General features: G+C 43.9%; 1 protein-coding gene across 2 annotated transcripts in view; it reads left to right on the plus strand.

The window, feature by feature from the left end:
* The window catches only part of FES (FES proto-oncogene, tyrosine kinase), a 481,567-nt gene that overhangs the window by 429,231 nt on the left and 28,268 nt on the right, over nt 1-24,068 (plus strand). For both annotated transcript variants that reach the window (XM_086948863.1, XM_086948864.1), the window contains 4 exons: nt 5,201-5,295; nt 13,458-13,581; nt 18,857-19,014; nt 19,987-20,109. In XM_086948863.1, coding sequence (XP_086804989.1) covers nt 5,201-5,295; nt 13,458-13,581; nt 18,857-19,014; nt 19,987-20,109 — 500 coding nt within the window. The remainder of the gene's footprint in view (nt 1-5,200; nt 5,296-13,457; nt 13,582-18,856; nt 19,015-19,986; nt 20,110-24,068) is intronic.

Genomic DNA, 24,068 nt, shown 5'->3' on the forward strand with positions numbered 1-24,068 from the left:
CCTTATCATCAGGACTTAAGGAAGGAATACCATCACCTAAGCAGGTCACTTTTAGTAAAGGGAAGGAAACCTAAACAAACACCTAAGCAGGTCACATTTAGCAAAGGAGATAAACATAAAATACCTAAGCAGGTCACTTTTATCAAAGGTAATGGGACATCAACAATCCTCTAAGCAGGTCACATTTAGCAAAGGGGATAAACATAAAATACCTAAGCAGGTCACTTTTAGCAAAGGTAATGGGACATCAACAATCCTCTAAGCAGGTCACATTTAGCAAAGGGGATAAACATAAAATACCTAAGCAGGTCACTTTTAGCAAAGGTAATGGGACATCAACAATCCTTTAAGCAGGTCACATTTAGCAAAGGGGATAAACATAAACAATTGCACATGAGGCATTAAACACATTCAGAGGTGCAGGTTAGAACATTTGCGCAAGAATCACATCATCAAGTAAATTACAATGCGCAGGGTACGCATAGCACAACACTCGAACTTGTCCCTCAGGCCAACTGGCCTCGCAAGGGACTGAATGTCCTGAGTCTCAATGTCAGGGGGTCTGCGCAGGCAGCACAAACCACAAAGCCTAAACGTAGCAACTGTCCACTAAGTGCTGGACAGTTGTAAATCAGAGGTGATGCCAAAGTTGGAGCCTCGTGGGCTCAAGTACAAAGGGACTGGCACCTAAGAGCTTCAGTGTTCTAAAATAATGAAATGCCCCCAGAGCCTCTCTGGACTCTTACAGCAACTTGAACTGCCCCCTCGAGCCTTCTGTGGGCTCGCAAAATCAATTAGGGCGGGAGCCTCTCTCAGGGCTCAAAGAACACTATGCTGGCACTCGAGCCTCGCAGGCTCATAAAACAATGTGGGCTGGGGCGGGAGCCTTCTCGTGGCTCAATAAACAAAATATGCCCCTCAGAGCCCCTCGGGGCTCGTCACCAGTGTGGGCGGAACGTTGGAGTCCCTCACGGGGGACTCAGGAATTAAACAATGCCCCAAGAGCCTCGGGGCTCTTACACAGCTGGGCCTCTCTCAGGCCCGGTCAGCACACGGGAGGGGCGGGCACCGGCAATGTGCCCGACGCCCCCCTCCCTTTACTCGCTCTTCCCAGCCCCACTCACCGGGTCTCTCGCGGCGGCTCTGCTCCTTCTCCCGGGGCTGTCCCTTCGCTCGGAAGCCTCGGGGACGGCCGGCTGCTCCTCTCCTCGCTGCTCGGCTCCGGGGGCGGGACTTCCGGTTCGCCTCTCCCGGGCCGCGCAAGGATTGACCGGGCCAATGATCACTTGCGGGTTGCCGCGGGCAGTGCGGCGGCTCGCTTCAGACAGGCAGGCGGGGTCCCATTATCCAAGGAGTGGGCTCCCTCGTGATAAATTAAATATCCAAGGACGGGGCAATGCCAGGTGGCTCCGGCTTCTAAATAAAATTATACGGCGAGGTGGGCACTCGCTATGCCGAAAATCGGCACTAAAGCGGGCAAACGCCGGGTGGGCACTGGCTGCACAAAATAGAGCGCTTGAAGCGCTAGAAGGGGAATAAAGCGCTATCAAGCGCCAAGGGCTCAAAATAAAGCACTCCTTAGCGCCAAGGAGACTAAGCGGCGCTCCCCAGGCAACAGCAAAGCTCCAGCAGGGTCTGGAGGCAGGCAGGGGGGAAAGGGAGGGCCAGAGCCGCCAGCACACTGGGTCTCCAGGCAGGGAGACAAGCCAAGTGGCGGTCCTCTTGGCCCCAGCAGCAGCAGCAGTCCCCTCTGGCAAGGATCCACAAGCAGAACCAAATTGTATGGGGACACAGCCCCTTCTTATACAGTAAATTCCCTTTGTCTCATGGTGCAGGGTGGGGGAGAAACCAGTTGCAGCTGGTTTCGAAGTACTCTGTTTACCTCAACCACCCTTTCTATTCACTGGCAGGGCTAGGGACATCAGTCGCACTACAGGGGGTGGAGCCAGCATTGTGTGGGGAAAGCCCAGGCCTATCAGGGACCAGGTGCACTCCTCCCAAGCCATCAACATGCTAATCTCACACTCACCACCGGGCAGACCCATCCAGCCTTCCTGGAGCCAGGCTCACCAGCCAGCTCCAGCCAATCACACGGCAGGCATTTTTTACATTAATATCCCAAGTCCTAGAAGTGGCATTTCTACACATGACACACACATGCCACATACACCATTGCGAAGCATTCATTCTCACGAGCTCGCACATACCAAATTCGAGCATGCACTCCCCACGCATCAGGAACTACTAGGGACACAGACATTCCCCATGCATTCCTATGGGAGAGCAGGCCAGCCTAACTACATGAACGCACTTTACTCTGGGACACAGGGAAAAAGTGCGCACAGACCAGAAAATCATCCATACAGATCACAGATCTAAAGCAAAAAGATTAAGGGTGAACCTGCCTTAAGGGCCAAGTCCAACAGTTCCATATGGCGTCCTGTGAAAAGATACAGTACAGGGTTCGGTCCCAAATGAAAAGTCCCCCTCCCCCCCCCGATCTGGACTTCCTTTCTGGGGGAAAAAGATGGGATAACAAGTGGTCTGCTAACCACTTGTTGTGGCAGACTGGTAGGCATTGAAAATATAACATTCAAGAGCAAAAGCCCAAAGCGTATTCATACCTACATAGAAGTTATGTTAACATTACATTGTTGTTGATCTGTGGTCCGTGGACGCTGGGAAGTGAGTAAAAGGGAGGCTGCTAAGGCATCCGTGGTTTCGTTATCTGTCGATGGTGAGATGCACTAATAGAGTGAATAAATGACCACCTGAATGGGTTCCAGTCCCCCTTAAACCTTATTCCCGTCCACTCACCACCTATGCTAATAGTTATACAATTATCCCTAGACACATGGTCCCCTGTCCATACTTACTTCTTTGCCCTGTCTACCCCTGGTGGAAACGTTGCTTCTATGGATAGGAATCTAGATCTTGGAATATTTTCCCTGAAACGCACTTAGAAAAAGCAGATTTGTAGCAACATATTGAGATCCTTATGGAGTTAGTTCTGGGATAGTTTCTATTACCCGTTTTTCAGGGTTTTGCATTGTTGTTTTGCTATTTTGCTCTTTACTGATGTTTTGTGATTGTTGTAACGTCATATTTCTTTTTTTATCTGGTTTATCTGATGAGACAATGTTCCACTCCTCCCCCAACACATTATGTCTTATCTCCCCTCCTTTATTCGGATAAGATAGTAAAACAAAATTCATACATTTATTATACATGAAATATAAAAACATAAAAACGTTTTAAAAGCAAATATTCTATTTGATTATAATACACAATCACTAATATACTGCAGGAAATATAGAAACGGTGATTATAGTTTATAATATCCTAAGTATTGTCAGGACAGCTGTTGTTCTAATAAATTAAATAATCATAAGCCAGGTGTATTAAGCTACTGGTTACAAAAAGTGATTGTAAATTCCGATTCTGCTTTTTGCTATCAGTGTCTTTTTTTGTGAACAGATACATGTTCAAATAGGTTGGTTTGCAAGATACCAAATCATAGTGGGTTGCAGACCGACCTCCACAGGTGTCAGTTTGTGACCTACTACAATTGGCTAAAATCGCAGGTATGGTGCCTGAAAGGGTGCGCAGACCACCATCCCTGGGATTGCTTTTCAAAACGGAACACTCCTTTTTTTAGGGTTCAAATTGCGAAAAATCAGCATGTCTGACATCAGATCTGTATTCCATAATACTCACAAATGGAATGCCTTCCATTTTTACGCACTACTTTAAGACAACCATTAATATCACAGGCTCTGAACCCAGCTTCACTGCCTTCCCATTAAGAAGCCATAGATGTTAAGGCTCTCTGTATCACATTTAAAGCCTTGCATAATTCCGGACCGATCGTATCAAATTACACTTTCAGCGATTTACCCCCACCAGACTTCTTCATTCGTCCTCATTCTTTAATCTAGTTGTTCCAAAGTGTAAAAGATCCAACTGGGGTGGCAGGAGTTTCTTGACCTGCACCTCCAAGCTGTGGAACCCTATGCCTCTTGATCTTCAAGAAGAAGACAGATTTGCTGGCTTTTAGAAAAGCCCTAAAAACTTGACTTTTCAATTATTAGGAGATGCCTGGGCTAGTCCTCTTATCCTTTTGATTGTTTCCCTTTCTTGGGCTAGCACCTAGACCCCTCCAGTGGCAGCTGGCTTAATTAAAAGATGGGTGCGCGTGGACCGCAACCCCAAACAGTCCTGGAGCTGCTCACATGCTGTGAAAGCAGCTCCAGAAATATAACTTACATCCACTTACTCAGTTAACACTGACATCCCTAAAAATCTAGTAGATAGTGGTCTCCAGTTAACCCCCATCCCCCCGCTTCCCCTCCCCCCCGTCGCCATAAGTGCTGTCTCTGTGTTGTGTAGTTGTGTTGTGAGGGCCTCCAGGAAAGTCATCAGAGTCCTCTTCCCTTTGTTCATTTCGAAATCCTTCAGAAAGTGCTGGTTTCTCTGTTTTTTTCACAGTACCTGAACTGACCATTAGGCTTTTAAAGTGTTGGAACCTCTTAGATGTACTCTTTGTCATGATGTTTACTACAGCATGGACATTAGAGGACCACTTGAAGTTAGGATACTGCGTTATTCTTTTGAGTGTTTTCTACGTGTTCACCGATTGTGGCTGGTGCTAACAAAGGCTGAAGTTTTCAATAGCTCTAAACCCGGGGTTGTTCTGACATCTGCAAGCAGCAGAGCAGAATGGGAGCATCTCCAAGAACTCACATATAAGATTTGTCCTGGAAGCACTGTTGTGTTCATGTATCTGTGTGTGTGCATGTCTACGCATGTTGAATGTGTAGATGTTGTTTGTTTCTATCTATGTAGTTTTTCCATATCCTGGTGTTTAACTTTGTATGAACTTGAGTGTGGGTATAGGATGTTCAGTGTCTTGAGGAGAATTAGCATTAACTTTTTTCCCCTGAAATTTTGTTTTTTGCTTCCTTAATCAGTAACATACCAGAATTGCTCGAAATAGATTTTTTTGGTGATTTCTAGTGCTTCTGAACAAAGTGCCAGTTCTAGCTAGGATGATACTCTCTCAAATGCGTGTAGCCTGAGGAAGCAATTGAACATTTATCATTCTTGATTATCACTAATACGGCCATGTTTCATCGATCTTCTCTTTCTATAGCGCTGTGTGGAAAGTCCTTCATTTATGTTAACTTTTCTCTCTTTGTAGAATCCTGAAGCAGTATAACCACCCCAACATTGTCAAACTCATCGGAGTCTGCACCCAGAGGCAGCCCATTTATATTGTCATGGAATTAGTTCACGGTGAGTAGGAAGCAAACTTGCAAAGAAAAATACTGACAAAATCTAAAAATTCAAGAAACACAACTGATTTTGGAAACCACTGATAACCATTCATAAACACATTCTCTCTTCTGAAACTGACCCCATTGATGCAGATTCTTAAATATTTTAAGGTATAACTAAGAGAAGAAAAAGTGCCACAAAAATCCCTAACTCATCAAGGGAATGTGTTTTGTAGGAGTAATATGCAGGCAATAAAGGGAATTAAAATTTTAAGAAGGGCATTCACATTCATTTTACGGTTGCGGCATTCCTCTAGTCTATGACAGCATGAGCTTGAAAAAGAGTTGGCGGGAGAGAACAAGACAACAAGTGGTGAAGGAGAAAACATGGTAAAACTGCCTGAAAGCTGAACATCACTCGCGTGTTAGAGAAGGATTGGCTGGGTGCTTTCCATTTGGGGGACCAGCACTCAGACATTCACCGAGAGGAAGAGAGAGAAAAACATACAAAATGAAAAGACGGAGGAACAGAAAGCTGGAAATCCGTTATAATGGGAGAACCTGCAACAGTGAGACAAAATGGGCAGGGAGTGTCTGGTAGTGGATTAATGAGGCATGAGAGGAAATAAAGACTATGCTGAACTGTGTCCGAAATGGGCACCTAGGCATTGAAACTGCACTGGAGAATATAATCAGTGAGACAGATTTATTAGATGTATGGAGCATTAGCAACCAACTGATCAAATCTATTCTTATTACTCCCACAATCATCACACCCACAGTAGACCAGAATATATTTTGATGAAAGTAGAATATTTTGTAGTATTTGTTGAAACAGCATACTTAAATAGGTTCCTTTCTCACTACTTGTTGGTGGTCTTCGTATTAATTCAGATACAGGCTTTATTGAAAAGGCCATTCAAAGGACTTAGACCCATAGCACAAACTGATCAACCATTTGTCCCAAAGAGGAAATAGTACACAACACAGTTTTTCCGACATCATCAAAAAAGGCCAGGGTGCAGGGCACTGGAATGGGAGGCTTATAAGGTACACTTACGGGGAAGTGCATATCACAAATCACTCAGGTGAGGCTGCCATTAAAAAGTACACTTCAAGACATTGAGTCTGCTAATTTGGGTATTTAAAGGGGGGGGGGGTGCTTAAGCCAGGTAATATATAATATTTGATAGTCATCTGGAGACAACCTAAGGGCACTTGGCCTTAGTTAGACAAATATACTCTTACCCACTATAGACAGAGACTTTATAGATGAGAACTATTTAACCAATCAATCAAATAGTATTTGGAGAGCGTTGCTGATCATCCCTGAGGGTATCCAGGCCACCTATTGAAAATAGAAAAAACCCCACACACATATACTAAGACTACACCAGGCAGAGGGCTCTAAAAAAGTTAGGAATACCTGGCAATGGATTATACAAAGACCTACAAAATATCAAGAGAAAACATTTTTATAATACTTAATCAAGTTATAAGTACCAGAGTTGTTGTACGAACTTCAAGATAGCGTAGAAGCTCTCCTAAACAAAGACAACATTGTGGTAGCATTCTGTAGGATCTAAAAGATTAAAACTCCAGGGTAAGACAGTATACCAACCGAGCCATCCCAACTAGTACTTGACTCAATCCTAGACCACTTATTAACCTTTATTGAGAAAGCACGTGAGTTGGGAAAACTACCTCTTTCCTTCAGAGAAGCACTGATCACATAAATCCCCAAAGGAGGCAAAGATATAACATAACTATGATTGTTTCTCCCCCTTGTCGGTCTTGAATACAGATGTGAAACTGGTTAGTAAACCAAATAATAGCAGTGATATGCTCTACCTTTCATGAGAACCAAGCCACTGTATTGAGGGCAGGAGAACAATGCACAACAGCAGAGATTAATACATGATAACACACACTGATGGAATGAAAAGAAGAGCAAGATGCCTTTCATAGGGTATGCTGATAATATACCTGGCTTATCATGGAAACAATTGAGTTTTGGTCTAAATTCCTTTGATAAGTTTTATCATACTACAGAGAAGCGGCAGCGAGGGTATGCACAGAGTGATGGATAACAACTACCTGGACACTTTGGCAAGGTACACTGCAAGGCTGCTCCTTATCTCTTATTTACCATGTTGCTTGCAATTTCTATGGAGCCTCCGGCCTTTAAACTACAAACGCTGATGGTGCAAATGCATATAAAGAACGGGCCAACAATACATACTGTGTCGCTCTACATAGAAGACACATTGTTTTATTTAAAATGTCCAATGAATTCTGTCCTACTTCTCCTTACTGAACTGGACAAATATGAGAACGTTTCTAGGTTAATAATAAACTGGGGTAAGTCTAAGCTATTTCAATTGGGTAGATTCAAATACCTGAAGGACATGCCCTCCTGGATCTGGGGACACATTGGGAAACTAAACACTCTATATACTTGAGAGTACAAGTTACAAATTGAGTAAAAGCCCAATAAATGCCTAATATGTGGAGGGTACTCACAGGGCTCACACACTCTGTGGAATTTCAGAGGACACTACCTCCATCAATCATGGGAAGAATATCACTTATGAAAATAGTCTTCCTCCTGCAGTGTCTCTGTTGCAGAACCCGATGTGCCCTATGCCATTTGGCCTGCTCTGCATATTGGATAGACTAAAGTGTTTCTACATCTGGGTGGGAAAACATAGCCATATTGAATTAGAAAACCTGAAACATCCTGGTATATAATGGAGCAACACAACTGCAGCACACAGTGCATTCATTCAATATTAGTAATAACTGTAAGAAGAATCTCCTGGCTGGGATGCATCCACCTAATGCCCTGAAGCACATTTGTGATGGGAAATAATGTAAATGTAAATGTACATGTATTTATATAGCGCAAATCACCGACCCAGTATCTAAGCGCTTGCTTAGGGAACCCGTCCTGGTATTCCCCTGTGAGATAACCCCGGCAGGGTATCCGCAAGGTGAAAGCCAGGCATCCCGCCGCGAGGGGCCGTTGTGGAGATTAAGCAAGCTATTGCCCGAGTCGCAGAGTGTGAACCAGTGAATCGAGTAGGCACCGGAGCGAGAATTGTCGAGTCCGTGGACATTTTAGGACTTAAGACCCCGCCGAGCCGGAAATTGACTCCTGGTCCCGGGCTGACCTCTGCTTCCAGGTCTGCCTCCTCTAACCAGTGACAATTGTGGATGGTTGTGAAGTGCACTCCTTTTTTAATCCGTTTTTATGATCGAAAAAGTTTTAATTCTGTGTTTAAGCAGTGGTGTGCTGGGAGGGAAGGAGCGGCCAGAACGTAGGAAACGCCACGTAGCATTTCGCTCCGTGTTATCTCTTCCCAGACGCCGACGGCACAGACGAGATTCGCCGCAGTTCAGGTATAGAACCCCCACTCCGAACCTTTACGGAGTTTGATGTCGCATAGAGCATCTGGTAAATCCCCCACGTAAGATACTAAAGCTGTCACAGCGGAGGTATTTCTGATTTTAAACACGAAAACCAGCTTAAAGCATGGGACTCAGTGCCATGCTATAACGCGACACCCGCTCTTCCACTATACTACTCCAGTACGGTGGTGCATCATCATTCCGGTTTTACCACTGTGAATGCATAGTTATTTATTAAACTGACAGTCTGGGTTTATGAAGAACACCACCCCTTCTACCTCTTTCATCATACACAGTGATAATAAAGCGAGATTCTTTGACAAGGTTTTTTTGAACCATCTGTCAAACTACAGAATCAGCACGCTAAACTTTACAAAGCAGCATATATTTTTTATGTACACCTGATGAAGGGATTCAATCCCGAAATGCATTGGGACACGACAACCTTTTATTTTGTTGCGTCATTCATGCACGTTGATCAAAACAGAGAATGAATAACGTGTGAGAAGAACAACATGTAAAAATAACTTCTTTATTGAAATATGTAAAAGCAAGAACTTTGAAAAAAAGAAAAAAAAGAAAAAGAAAATCATCAACTGAATCAAAGCCACTTGGAATTTTTGACTAATTATTTTTATTCAGGATTACAATAGGCGGACGGATCTCTGCCAAAGGTAGTGCGGAGAGGGGCTAATGACGTCTGTCACTAGTACATCCTCCTCTAACCAGTGAGCCACACTTCTCCACTATGTACCAAAAGATTATACCTAGCTAATGGGAGAAAGCGGTAAAGACCCCCCCTTTTAAAGATGTTGATACCCTGTTGTGGTCGGTTAGGCACGTCAAGTTGAAGTCAAGTTTTATTTCAAGTTTTGGATCTCCTAAGATGTCCACAGAAACAACACAATACAAATAATTCAGATTAATACAATTTCATAAAACGTTTTAAACATTTTCATATTTTAAAACCATACATTTGATTTCACTGGTGAAAATAGCAATTTTCGGGCTTCATCAAAAGAAAATACAATATATTTTTAAAAGAGTGGTTTTAAAAGTCAACAACTAGGGCAGTGCTGGACATATAAACAATTATATGGTTGAAATCTTGGATACCATTATTATATAAATCGCAAATTCGATCTATAGCTAGTATTTTTGCCAGGCAACCGTTATATATTTTCAATATAACAAATGTCGGATTCCATGGTCTAAATTCCAGATTAGAAATGGTTGAGGTCTACTCTGAGTTGGAGGGACAGCAACAACATTAAGCATATCCTTTCATAAACAGTACTCAATATGGTGCCCACAACACAAGTCACACAATCTCCGTAACATTTGACCCTCAATTTTACCCATGAAGGCCCATTTCTCTTCTATGATTATTTCCATGGCATATAAAATAGTTGATAGTACCTTCATGCGATACGCTGAGATCATATGTTCAAAGTATCTGCGGCCTAATGAATTATTGATTGATCCAAGTCCATTAGCATGGCAAATCCATGTACGCAAAGATCTTATACATTATCATTTTCACTCAAGGAACAGGAAAAAATATAACCGATATATGGGTACTTTTTCATTACCTCCAAGGTCTCATTACTTAATTTACACTTGAATTGAATTTCCTTCCTATACAGTTTAACTTTAAAATGACAACGTTGCTTTTCATGGTATGCATTCTTAAAGAAAGACATTTACAAACTGTCAAGACCCATCAAATGGTTTTAAGACTCTTGGGAGTAAGGTCTAATATAACAATATCGTCCGCATATAATGAACAGGACAGTAAATGATCCCCTACATTAGGTGCTTCCCCCTTGCACTCAGAAACAGCCCATTGCAAGTCATATATATATATTTAGGGAAATATAATGAAAGAACCAACATGCAATCCTGTTTGAGACCAATATTAATAGGAATGCTAGAAGCAAGAGCCTTACCATCACCCAGGAGTACCAGACACCACGTAAAATGGTGCAAAGGTATAATACATTTTAAGAGAATCTCAGGAATACCTAGGTTGCACAATAATTTTTTTTTCAAAGCGACAGTCTGTCTATGCGATCAATTGCTGTGGAAAAGGCAAAGAAAGTGGCATAAGCAAATTGGCCACTGATACTGACATACTTTTCTAAGATAAACTGTAACATAGCAATATTGTCCTGTGTTCAATACTTTTTTTTAAACCGACTTGTTCCATGGATATTATGACTTTCTCATCATCCAAATACTTCAAACATTCCGGAATACTTTTTGCAAATATCTTTCCGAACTAATCAAGTAGTGTGATTGAATTGCCAAACGTCGGATTGGGGGCATACAGGCTACAGGCTATTATATAATTAATCCAATATGATTTTTAATTGGCACAGGCACAAATTTCACTCTTTCACTGCAAACAACGGTTATAATTTTCCTGAAATGTTTAACATCTTTTGAGATTGCAGCCTCTTTTAACTCAATCCACTTGAGATCAAAAGATAATTTCTTATCAGCAGATTTCTGTCTACTTCAATGAAAGAGTAGTACAGGAACTGCCTTCTAATTAATCTGTTTATCTCCCTATTTAGAAGTTGTACGCACAGTGACTTTATCCTAGAGAGCTTGTTATTTTGTAGGGGATCTGGTGAGCCTCATGAGGACTTCATAGGCCCTTCAAATTCAGGAGGGGAAATAGAATAGCGAAATTGTACTTCTTCAGTAAATATTTGGAGTATATCTTCTAAAACTGTTATTTAATTGTAATTCCCATGAGGTCTGCTGTTGGCCCTATTAGACAAAACAACATCGCCCTTGGTATTTTAGCCCCCCCGACCTACTTTTGGAAAGTCAATACAAAATTAAAGTGGGCTAATGATCACTCTAATCGGAATCAATTACACTTAAATCATAAAGTGAACTGAAAAAGGAAAACATGCAATCACATAATCAATGAGGGAAGGACCCCAAGTGAAAATAAGGGTATGTTTTGACGAAACCTCTCTTTCCATTCTGCCATTCACTAACAATCATTCGTTCTGTCTCAAAAGCACATCCTCATTTGTCCAATTTAATTTAACTTTAGTATAGCTGGTGGAATATTACATGCTTCCTCCCTGTCACTATCTGCATAAACATTTACAGACTGATTCGATATTTTCACATTAATATCCCCACTCAAAACTATATTTTGACAATTTTCAGATTCGCCGATCTGGTAGAGAAAAGAAAAGGCAATTGTGATCAGGGGGTTGGTTATGAGAGGAACCTGGAGGGAAGTAATCATTTGCCAGGAGCATAAACTGGTCACTACATTCCTAGCCGGAGTCCCTCAAGAGCTTTACACATTGAACTAAATCTTAAGCTGAAACTGAGTAGATAACTATGCTTCCTGAATACAGATTATATCTGCATTAAGACTGTTCAGTCGATCAAGGTTTTCTTTACAAAAAGAAAGGCCAGCTGTATTTCAGGAACATGCTCGTAACCTACTGTTAAATTATTTGTTTTTGTGAGTATCCAGAATGTATTATTAAGGGCACCAGCAAACCTATTCCATTGACTAACATCATCACTAGAACACCAATTGACTTTATTACCCTGATCTAAGAAGGATATGCTTCTACCGCCACGCTTCCATTGACACCACCATATTTTATGCCTGGTCTTCCCAGTCATCACTACTATATTCATCTACTTCCCCAAAGAACTCTGTCACAATACAGTTTTGCAGACCACAACTAAACCTTCCCTTTCCCGGCATAAAGGGGATAATGTCAATAGAATGACTGAGCAAATAGTCAGTTATACAAAATGAATAACTGCCACCCAAGCCATTCTTACAGCTTTGAGGGCCTAGAATAGTCTGCACTGTCACAGCTGTAGGAGTGTTATAGTAAGTAGGTGTGTTGGTACTGTTATTGACAGTGGTTTCAGGGGCAATGGGTGGTGTAAGCTATAGTGGACTCTTGACAAGGGTCCTGGCACTTATTATTTTACTAGTTAGGCACTGGGGTAACCTGAATAAAGCATTTACTACTTCCTACACATATGGACTCTGACCCATCTACGTTAAGACTCTTCCTCTAGACTCAACAATTGGTTTGTTTCCTTCTGCTGCCTTTTGGCAGTGGGAGGAATTGTTTCTCATTTTTAGGGTTGTGAAACAGAGACTAAAATCCTATTAATTCACCTTGTGTAGGTTAGTCAAGCCTTATTTTATTGGCCTATGAGAGGGTTGACTTTTTTTATTTTGGATTTACTTTTCCTCTTCATATATTTTCTAATTAATGTAGCTTCGATTTATTTGAATTTTAAGAAATGGTGGAAGTTATTACCCTTTTTTTTTAGTTAGAATCAGGAGATTTTCAGGAAAATTGCAATTTGGCAACTCAGCAGGCACCAGTATTTAGAATCTTACGTGTGGGATCATTAGACTCCTTTTCTCCAACTTGTTTCTTCTACAACTTGACATGAACTTGCTACCTCGTATGCGGACTGATAGCGCTTTGCTAGAGGGCTTCGTAAAAGGCAAGTTTCATTAGGTTCTCCTTGGTTTAAGCATGGAAATACAGCTGGCGAGGGATACGTAAAATATCCCACTAGGTTGACACTCATTTGCACGTTCACCCTCTGTATTTCTCACAAAGACATTGGCAATTGCGATAAGAAGTCACATTCATTGTATTCCACACACTTGTCTTATCATGATGCACTTCTTCTGTAAACCCACATGAACAAGGTGTTAAATATATGTAACGTCTTTGCAATGTTCTCCAATAGGTGGAGATTTCCTTACCTTTTTACGTAATGAGGGGGCTCAGACGAAGACGAAGGAGCTGATTAGAATGACAGAGAATGCTGCAGCAGGAATGGAATACTTAGAAAGCAAACACTGCATTCACAGGTGAGCAATGTTGATATTATTCAAGAATATATCTCAAGGAGTTCAGGGTGACTTACCAACACCATGGGTATAGCACTGTAATGATTTCTTGCAATCAGGTTGCCAATTACAAAGTTCTCTGAAGAATTTGAGCTCTGAATGCAGCAAGCCACTAAATATGGCCTCTCCACCTACCTCATTTAGGACGGACAGTTTTGCAAAGACCTTAAGAACAAAGCGAGAGTCCTACGTTAACATAATTATCTTTTCTGGATTCTGGCAGCATGGATAGCAATGAAAAAGTCAATAGGTCCCACCTGCAAATTCTCTTGACTTTGCCAAAGCTTGTCTTTTCCAGTACATGGCCAGTGTGCATAAACACTGGGAGGGACAAACAAAGAATAGGGTGAAAACAAGGACACTAAAAAAGGAGCAGGAAAGTGAGATAGACAAGCAAGCCATCAAATCATGGGTAAGATGCCGAACCAAAGCCAATACCATTGTATTGTTCACAATAAGTCTTCGACAACCGACTGCTAAATCTACTGTAGGTGAGATATAAAAAGAGATTTGCGATTTCTCAGAGTTCTTTCACTCCACTCCGAATCCTGGGGTATTTTGAGGGGATGGTCTCCATATGGAGAACAATGTGTACATAGGCTTGACTTTTGTATGTGTTCATCTTAGTTGTTGATATTACGACTCCACCAGAAACATTATCAGAAGGGGGTATCAATGTTAAATAATTAAGTAGGGATAGTGTAGTGGATTGACTGGTTTCTTTATAAGCTAGCTGAGGGTAGCTTAGGTTATTTTGCTTGATGTTATAAATGTGAACCTAAACTCAGTCAGTCCTGACCTGGACAAGTCCGCTGCTACCACTTTACTGACTGATTCATTGTGAGGCTTACAGAGAGGTGTGTGCTTGCCTGGCCTGCCCTTGCTCCAGTCCGCCAAAGGGAGGCAAGCGGTGGGGGTGTGGCGATAGTCAATGAGAACTTATGTAGCACTGGCACCAATGTTCTCTTTTCGGTGGTAGTAGGACCATTATTAAAATAAAAAAATCTGTATGCAGCAGTCACATCTTCAGTCAACTCTTATCATGAAAGAAAGGGCCTCAATGGAGTCTTGGGTGTTCTAAAAATCAGTATTAGCATTGAGCCCTTCCAAACACCTGCACAAATTAAGCCCTGGAATTGTGTCCACAAAGAATTAATATAAGAAGCTTGTGTATGATCTATAAACATTGACTGCTGTTGATCAGGCAGAGCCTGTACACAAGCATGTTATAGGAAAAGGAGGTATGGGAACTTGAATCCGAGTACTTTACCTCCAATCTAGTAGCAATTCTTAGCTAAATTAGGGTCAAGTTGTCCAGATTTGAAGAAACAGCACACAAAGAGACACTATATCTAGGTAGGGAGGCCCAAGCCCGCTAATATGGGGAAGGAGACCAAGCCAGGAAGACCCTAGCGGGACTTCTCAAAAAGCCATGGGCAAATGACTATATCAGAGAGTTGCGGGTAGGCGCCGATCCCACAGCCATAGGACAGAAGGCTGTACAAACAGAAATGAGGGCTTTCTCTTCCTCACTTTCTGCTGAGCGCCAAACTGAGGCACACCCCGATTTGATCTCTTTCTGTGACTCGATTGAACTGGTCTGGCTTAGTGATAACCACTGTAAGTACCTGGACGAGCCATTCTCTGAGGAGGAGGCTTTGGGTGTGATCCGAGCGATGCCCGGGGACATGTCCCCTGGACTGGACAGACTTACGTCTGCATTTTACAAGGAGTTTGTGCCACTCCTTGTACCCCATCTCCTCAACATGTATGAGGAGGCACTTGAGCAGGGATTTCTCCCACCCTCCCTCTGAGAGGCACTGATCGTGACTGTGCTAAATACGAACAAAGACCCCACATGGTGTAACTCCTACAGGCCGCTGTCCATGATCAATCTTAATAATAAAATGCTCGCCAAATTGCTTGCTTCTCAGCTACTCCCCCTGCTCCTTATGGTGCTCTGACCCGACCTATGTGGCTTTGTCCCCGGTAGGAGCACGTCCCATAATGTTTAACCCCTTTTTGCCACCATGCAAGAGATCAACCCTTCTCTCCCAGCCATCTTTCTGGATGCCACTAAGGCATTTGACACCCTGGAATGGCCTTACCTTTTTAAACGTCTTGCCCATATTGTCCTGAGTCCGTTCTTCATCCAAAAGATTGCTCTTCTGTATACGGCCCCGACCGCAAGACTGCAGATAAACTGAGAGATCTCACCCCCATCAAAGTGGCGTGTGGTACGAGGCAGGGCTGCCCGCTGTCGCCTCTACTTTTCACTGTGGCTATGGAGCCACTTGCTGCCAGATAACGGCGACATTATGCGCACCGTGGCCTTAATTTCTCACCAGGGGTGATCCTGGTGACGTAACCCTGTATGGCAACCACCCAGCGACAAACCTGGACCCAATCATCAGTGAAATCAGTAGGTTTGGTGGCCCCTCGGGCGTCACGATCAACTGGGGGAAGTGATCTTCCCGCTGACTGCAGCCACTGACGAGTTCCGGTCGGAGTTTCCACTCAAATGGGCAGACGCCCCAGTGAAATATCTGGGCAAATGTATCAGTCGGGACCATGATGAGCTGTGGTGCTACAATTATGGTAAACAGATGGATTAGCTAGAGGGCCTGCGGCACCGGTGGAGTTGCTCCCTCCGTCTCTGATGGGCCGGATTGCCATCACCAAGATGGTAGTACTGCCTAAGCTTTTATATGTTTTTATCAACCTCCCACTACCCCTCAATACGAAATTCAAGAAAAGCCTCAATCAAATCTGATATCCTTTGTATGGGCAGGCGGACAGATACTCACTCTTCCGTTTGAGCAAAGGGCACTAGGCACCCCTGACATGGAACTGTACTACAACTGCGAGCAGGCCCAGTTTGGGTTCAATTGGAACTTTCCCGCCCAATTGATGGTGCATACCGTACCAGAGAGTGACCAGGCAGACCCGATTCCACTGCATATGGTACTGTTTCGGCAGCAACACCACCTGAGGCCTGGAATCAATACGGTATGCTGCACTGTTTGGGTATGGCAGGAATTATGATGCAGGGCACGACAAGACATTATATTTGCACTCTCTGTGCCACTCACTCGACATCTTCCATTTCCTATCACGGCTAAAGCAGGGACCTGTAGACCACTACGGAAGCTACAGCTTTACACGCTAGGTAGTGCATTCTCTGACAGCGTGTTTCTTAGCTTAGACAAGGCACTGCGGGATGACCATACAGGACTGATGGACAGATTGACCTATTTTCAGCCCTGAGCCGCGGTGCACACGGCTTTTGACTCCTTCCCGATAGCAACACCAACATTCCTTGAGGACTTCCTAAGCAACCCATCACCTTGAAAATAAATTACTCGTCTATACTCTGGTGTGCAGCGTGAGTATCCGATAGGCGCCCTGTTGGCACAGCATAAATGGTAGGAATGCCTGGGAGCCCCCTTTGATAAAGGAGTGTGGGAATATTGCTGCGCCCAGGCTAAGGAGCTGTTGCCCAAGTATAGACTGCGATTGATTCAATTCAAATTCATTCACAGACTGTATAGGACCCCTGTCTGGATGTACATAGCTGGTTTGTGTGATGAAATGTTGTGTGTGTTGTAGGGCGCCAGATGCCTCCTTCCTGCATCTGGCATGGGAGTGCCCCAGGATCATGCTGTACTGGGGGAACATATTAGACACACTGGAGGAAGTAATGGGGAGCAGATTTAAGCGAACCACCCTGGTTGCCTTCCTTGGCTATGTGCGCAATGCACCCTTTGAAAATCTGAAGCTGACAGCTATGCTTCTACTACTTGCTAAAAGGAGAGTAGGGCCACAGGCGAAAACCCTGGGTCGCTGACTGGCTAAGAAACACAGCAATTTGCCATAACCAGCTACCAAAGTTCTGGGAACTAATGCCCGCGCAGGCACACCCCAAAAATATTTAGTAACCGCTGCAAAGCTACCTTGCTGCTTGGCTGCCTGACCAGGCGCTGGCCCCGTGGATACTGACTGAGCGGGTGCTGACGGAATGCTTCCTTGAGATGGGGGTGCATTGCTGATCGCTTCACATTAGATTGCCAGATAGACCTCTCCCTTCCCTCCCTTTATCTGTCCCCCTCTGTTCTTCTTATGTCACTTTCACATATATGTTTTCTTTATAGGATAGCTCTGTGGACTCTCGTAATTCAGAATAAGCTATGTCTGGCATGGCTACCTGAGCGGCCTTGCATGGCTGAATGGACACTAAGGGGCCGATTCCGATCTCGGTCAGAAGGGCACCGAATCGGGTTCGGCATTAGCGGACCCGATTCGGAGGCTGAATTTCCGTCCAGTTTGTACATGGGTTCGGCAGTTGAAGTACGATGCGAACAAGCGCAAACTCTCAGTCCGAATCGTTTCCGGAACTTCCAGCTCACAATAGCTCCCGGAGATGGACTTTGGGGGTCCGCATCGGACCCCCTGTTTCCCGCAGCCTTACGACTCGGATACAGAGGGAGACCCATGGGTCTCCCCAACACAGGCATGTATGGTGTGGATGACACCGGTGCGTACCCACTGTAGGGAGCGCACTTGTCTGCAACGTACACATTCAGTCAATGGGAGCCCATGTACGCGCCGTACGACCGGCTCCCATTGACGTCTATGGGAGTCTGACCGAACCAAGTTCGACAGCATAAGGGTGCATCGTATTTGCTCAGTCAGGCTGCCGGAGTCCGGATCGGTCAGAAAACACCCAAGATCTGGCTCGGTCGGAGTGATTTCCGACCCAGAACGGAATCGGCCCCTAGGTTGTCATCTGCCTTGCTGGACTGGCAACACATACAGCATATATATTCCAAATGTATGAAGACACTGCATTTGGTATATTGATCCTTTTTGTTCTATCCATCCCTTCAGATGTGCAGGGGAAGATAGATGCGTATTGTATTTGTTGTTGATCTATAAATAAAAATGTAGTTTAAAAAAAAAAGCTTTTTATAGGAATTGTTCAACAAACATGTTAAATGTGTATTTTACAGATTTGGGGTAAATGGTTCAACCTAGTATCCTAAGGGGGGGGAGTGTTTTTATGATTAATGATCACCTCATGCAAGATTCTACCCTGTAGAATGATTTACAAGTTTCTGTCATCTCCCGTACGGCTGTATATTATCCAGATATTGTGCTTGTTTTCTCTGCCAGTGTAAATTTGTGGTTTGTCTTAAATTCAATAAACTTGATTATCAAAAACAATTGTATTTTACAGAGATCTCGCAGCCAGGAACTGTCTGGTCACGGAAAAGAATACGTTGAAGATCAGCGATTTTGGCATGTCACGCGAGGAAGAGGATGGTGTCTATTCCTCCACTGGCGGAATGAAGCAGATCCCTGTGAAATGGACAGCCCCTGAGGCTCTCAATTACGGTATGCCAATAACTTTGAGTCTCACCTTGGTATTTTGATTGACTCATTAATCAAGAATGATCAAGCCCAACGAAAAATATTTCTTATTAATTATCTTTATTTTTTGCATTAATTCGAATATGATATAGTGCTGTAGTCTTTTATACCCTTCGATTTTGCTCTAATTCTACATTTTATTTTCATTTGGGACATCTCTAAAATGTATGGAGAACATGCAGGGGGAGGCACTAGAGTTTTTGCCGTCCTTGATGGCAGTGCCTATGTGAACCTTGCCACGCTTCTCCCTTTCAGGCAAGCATGCACAAACCCATGCACGCACACAACACACACCAGAAAAACAGTTCATTCATATATGTCAGAGTTGGACGGCCAGAGAGAGAACGCCTGGTAATCAGTGCATGACTCGTGACAGGTGACCACGGACATGCTGCCACGAGGGTGACACAAGACTAGAACACAGGGCGACGGGTGCACACATAGAACGACTACCACTGAATACAGGGCGTGCACGCTTACAACTATGGTTTTACATACATTACTGTGACATCAGAATGCAGCGCACAGTTAACGCTTAAGATAACCTCTGTCATGCGACACACGAATATGCTATTCTAAATGTAGGTGGCTACTATGAATGACAATTTGTGATAACTTACGGAAAAGAAAAACTAATGAAGAGCTATTAAAAAAACTGACAATTTAAGCTGCGGCAAAGTAATATGGCTTCTATACCAATATGTCATTTCAGATTTGCACAGCATTTGACACTGTACAGTGAGCAATCAAATATTTTGGAAGAACTTTATTGTGAAAATAGTAAATAAGAATATGTTTTTCTGTTAGAGAAGGAACTAGATGATTTCTGATTAAATTAATTACTATTATGAGACAGCTAGCCAAATAAATTGTACAAAAAATAAAACGATATCAAAGTGCAATTAATGTGATATAGTTTTTGATGGTCGATTTCAGGAAGGTACACATCGGAGAGCGACGTCTGGAGTTTTGGGATTTTGCTTTGGGAAACCTTTAGTCTGGGTGCTGTCCCATATGCCACTATGTCTAACCAGCAGACTCGAGAGTCACTTGAACAAGGTATGGATTTTATTTCAACTCAGTACGAGTCGCTCTGGTAGCATTTGACCTGCTTACATCAACTGTTGCTATTGGTCACATGCATATTAAATGTTGGGAATTTAAGATAATAACCTTCGCACTTGCGCCCACCTCCCCTATTTGTACCTTTCCCCATTCTGCATTCCCATTCAGCAAAATAAAACCAAAATACACTTCCTTCTTGTTGTGGTCATTTGTTGGCCGCAGTTTATTTTTTGGAATACAGTGACAATATACATTACGTTTGCATTTTTGCTGTTTAGTCTCTTTTGGCACTTGCAGGTCGTTTTTCTTTTGGTAGATTGGATTTGGCCTCCCCTTGTGCGGAGGGGAGGGATAGCTTCTGTCCCGGGAGTTAGGCCACGACTCCCTACCTTTTCCGGTTCTGGTTGTGCCCTGCCATCCGGCGAAGGCTGGGCTGCGAGCGCCGTCTCCGTTTTTGCTACCCCCCCCTCCCCATTTTCGGTAAGCCGCCTCACCCAGCCGTGAGACATCTGAAGGTGAGTGGTCTTACCCTCTGCCCTTTGGCCAGCTCTCCCAGCCGTGAGGCATCCCAAGGTTAGTGGTCCCGTCCTGGCACACTGCCCTCCGGTGTGCCTCGTTTCCATCCATTATTCGAGTAGTTCTCTGTCGTGGCCGCCGGTCACCGCAGGAGGTGGGGAGCAGCGAGCATGGGCTGTTTTTGCACCCTGACCGCCTGCGCGCCAAAATCCGGTGCAAGCTGACCTGTTCCCGGGGGGAGGGGCACAGCGACCTTTATAGCGCCGACTCTCGAGCCCCCCTTCGTGGGGAAGCCTCTGCGATAATCTTGAACTGAGGTGTTTTGGTCTGTGAAGGGGAGCTATATACCAGACATTCAGGGTATTCACATGGCACGCATTTATATTCAGTTAATAGAAATTAGAATCACTGACGTCATCACCGGTTACCTGAATACCCGTCCAGGTTCTGACCCTGCTAATTAGGCTGTCCTGCAGCCAGAAGTTAATGCCTAGTATAATTTTTTTCCTAAAACCTAATCTTAGGTTGTACGCAAAAGTCACACTTCTGTTTTTTAAGCTGAAACTTATTCATAACAACTGAGAACTCACAGATCCTTATTGGTAACATATCAAAACGAGCAGTAAGTGGCGTTCAGCATCTTCGGTCGGTTGGACACGCTCCTAATGGCAGCTTGTATACTCAAGACGTATGGTGCCTGCACTTCTGATGCATGCTCCTTTCTGTTTCATACTTGGAATAACATTCAGGCACAGATGAGCTGAGCAAAGTGCTCTTGCTGGGTTGTGCTGTCTCAGTTTTCTGGAGACAATCACTAGAGTGCCTTGGTATGTCCAAAGCCAGAATGCACTGCATCAAAGATGTCGCTCTTGTCAAAATACAGCTCAAGGTTACTCACCACAACGCGCTCCAGTAACCTGGCACTGGATGGTGGCAGAGCCGCCTAGGATCGAAGATGACCACTGTAGATAGTTGCCTCTTTTAGACATGGTAAGCCCCCACCTTTTGCCTGGAAAATGATGTAATTTCAACTGAAAGTGCACAGGGCTCCTGCCAACTAGGTCCCCTGTGCCAGAGCTCCTTTCCTAAATTGTACCTATTGCTTCTACAATTGGCACCACATTAGCTCACATATAAGTCCAGAGTAAAAGATACCCCTGGTACCAAGGGCCTTGTGGTTAAAGAGGGTCCCTAAGGGCTGCAGCTCAAATTGTGCCACCATAAGGGACCCCTCACCAAGCACATGCCCCCTGCCACTGCAGTCTGCGTGTCTTGGTGCAGACAAAACTGAATAGTCAACATGGTACAGATCCCTGTGTACATGGGCGTAGGAGGTGTGGGAGACGTGGGAGATATATCCCCCACAGATTTTGGAGTAGGGGGACATGGTGGACAAGGGTGGGAGGACGAGGGGATAAAAGAATGTCCCCTCTCCCTTCTGTGATTCTCAGTGCCATTAGCACAGGAAAGCGCCCTGCACTTTACCTGTGATCTGCCTCCAGTCACAGAGGCCATCCGCCCTCTCCCCTATGTTATGCTGCAGTAATGCTCTGCCATTCTGAGACGGGCAGAGAAGGAAAAAAACCCTATCTCTTTTCCTTCCTGCACAGAGAAGTGTCCATTTCTACTGCTCTGCCTCTGGCAGCTGCCCTTCTCCCCTTTCTCTCTCTTTATTCCTCCCTCTCTTTCTGTCTCACTCCTCCTCACTTGCTTTTTGCAAGAGACGGCACTTACCCTCTCTAGCCTCTCCTTTCCTTTATTTGTTCCCCTGTGAACTGGTTCCAAAAAAGAACTTAACACTTTGGATGGAAATGTCATCATTTTCTGACTTTTTTCTATTTCAAAGGGCAATCTCAGAACAAAGAGAAAAAAGTATCAAACTAATTAACGCAATAAAGACTGGTTGCAGACAGGTCAGATAGGTGTTATTTACACCCACAGACATTAGCAGCACTTTACAGAGTTTGCCAGTGAAGCGTTACTTTCTTTTTACCTTCTTTCTTTAAACAACATTGTTGTCCCAGGGTGGGGAAGGGCACCATTCCTAGAGGGGCTGCAATACCTGGTTGTTGGGTGGAGTGGGAAAAGTTTAATGTGATCTTTAAACTGTTTTAATTATTTTAGATTATAAAATTTGCACCCCTACTGTGTGATCAGGGATGTGTTTTTTTTTAAAACAAACTGCTTGAGTTTTGTAAGAATATAGCAATGGACATTGAAACGGTTCCCTTCTGGGTCTTGCAGTCATGTCCTGAACTTTTCAGGCACAATCACTCACTGATGGCTGAATAATGAGTGTAAAAGTGTTAAGGTAGCCATGTTATTCCTGCTTACATTTCACATGCTTTACTTATCCTTGCGTTCCCTATGAGTGTTTGCCTTTCCAGGATGTTATTACTTTTTTTACAGGCAGCATATTACTCTTATCTACTGCATTATTTGAATTGAGTCGCAGCACATTTGGGTTGTAGCTGAAGGCAGTGTGAGTTTCTCCCAGTGGAGCTCTATGGTGTTCAGTGTGGGAGAGGATGCAGCACTCTGACCATAGCTGCAGAATTTGGAACTGGAGAACCAGATTCAGCCTTCATGACCAGTCCACCAGTCCACTCTCTTGACAGAGCACATTCCCATGATGCACCTTACAAGGCCCGATAAACCTTAAAAACCCTGGTGTCTTAGCATCAGCAGATGGACCCTTGAGCTGGCAAGTATGCTTCACCTTGAAGGCCTGTCCACCACAATCCACACTGAAGTTCACCTCCAGTCTTGCGGGCAGGCAGACGAAGAAGCACACCATAGAGCGTCAATGACTCTGTCATTGAGGTCACAAGACCCTTGAGGCCAGTCCACTTTGGTACATGAATTGGCCTTTTTCGGCAGTAGTAGTGCAACTTACCAAGGATTGCTTTTGGGCCACTGGAGTTATGCTACAATGGAGTACAATATTATGGCGCAATATTGACTAAATTATGCAGTAAAAAAAGGCTACAGAGTAATGCAGTACATTTTATGATTCTTTATAGGGACATTTTTATACATACAAACAGCCTCTGCAAAGCTTTTGCCTCATTAGTACCTTTAGTAACATACAAATGCAGCAGTGAGAAAGGTGACTAGTCAACCTTTGTTTTCCTCTTTCTAGCCCCACCTCTGACTCCGCCCACTGACCGAACTCTCAGGTTATTCTCACCCTCTGATTCCCCGTGCTCAGTTCTCCTACATTATTTTCCCTACTTCGACCACTGCTTCCTGCTTATTGTGTGTTGAATGCCAAGGCCTCACAAACTGAAGTATTATCAGAGTCTGACTGTGGGGTTAAGCGCCACAGTCACAGATCGCAGTTGGCTCAGGTGGGAGCTGGGGCTTGAAATTAGGAATCACAGGCTGCATAGGGCCCTTTCTCATGTACCTTCCTACTTCACTAAGAAGCCTAGTAA

Source organism: Lissotriton vulgaris, unplaced genomic scaffold (assembly GCF_964263255.1).
Source record: "Lissotriton vulgaris unplaced genomic scaffold, aLisVul1.2 SCAFFOLD_1550, whole genome shotgun sequence".
NCBI lineage: Eukaryota > Metazoa > Chordata > Amphibia > Caudata > Salamandridae > Lissotriton > Lissotriton vulgaris.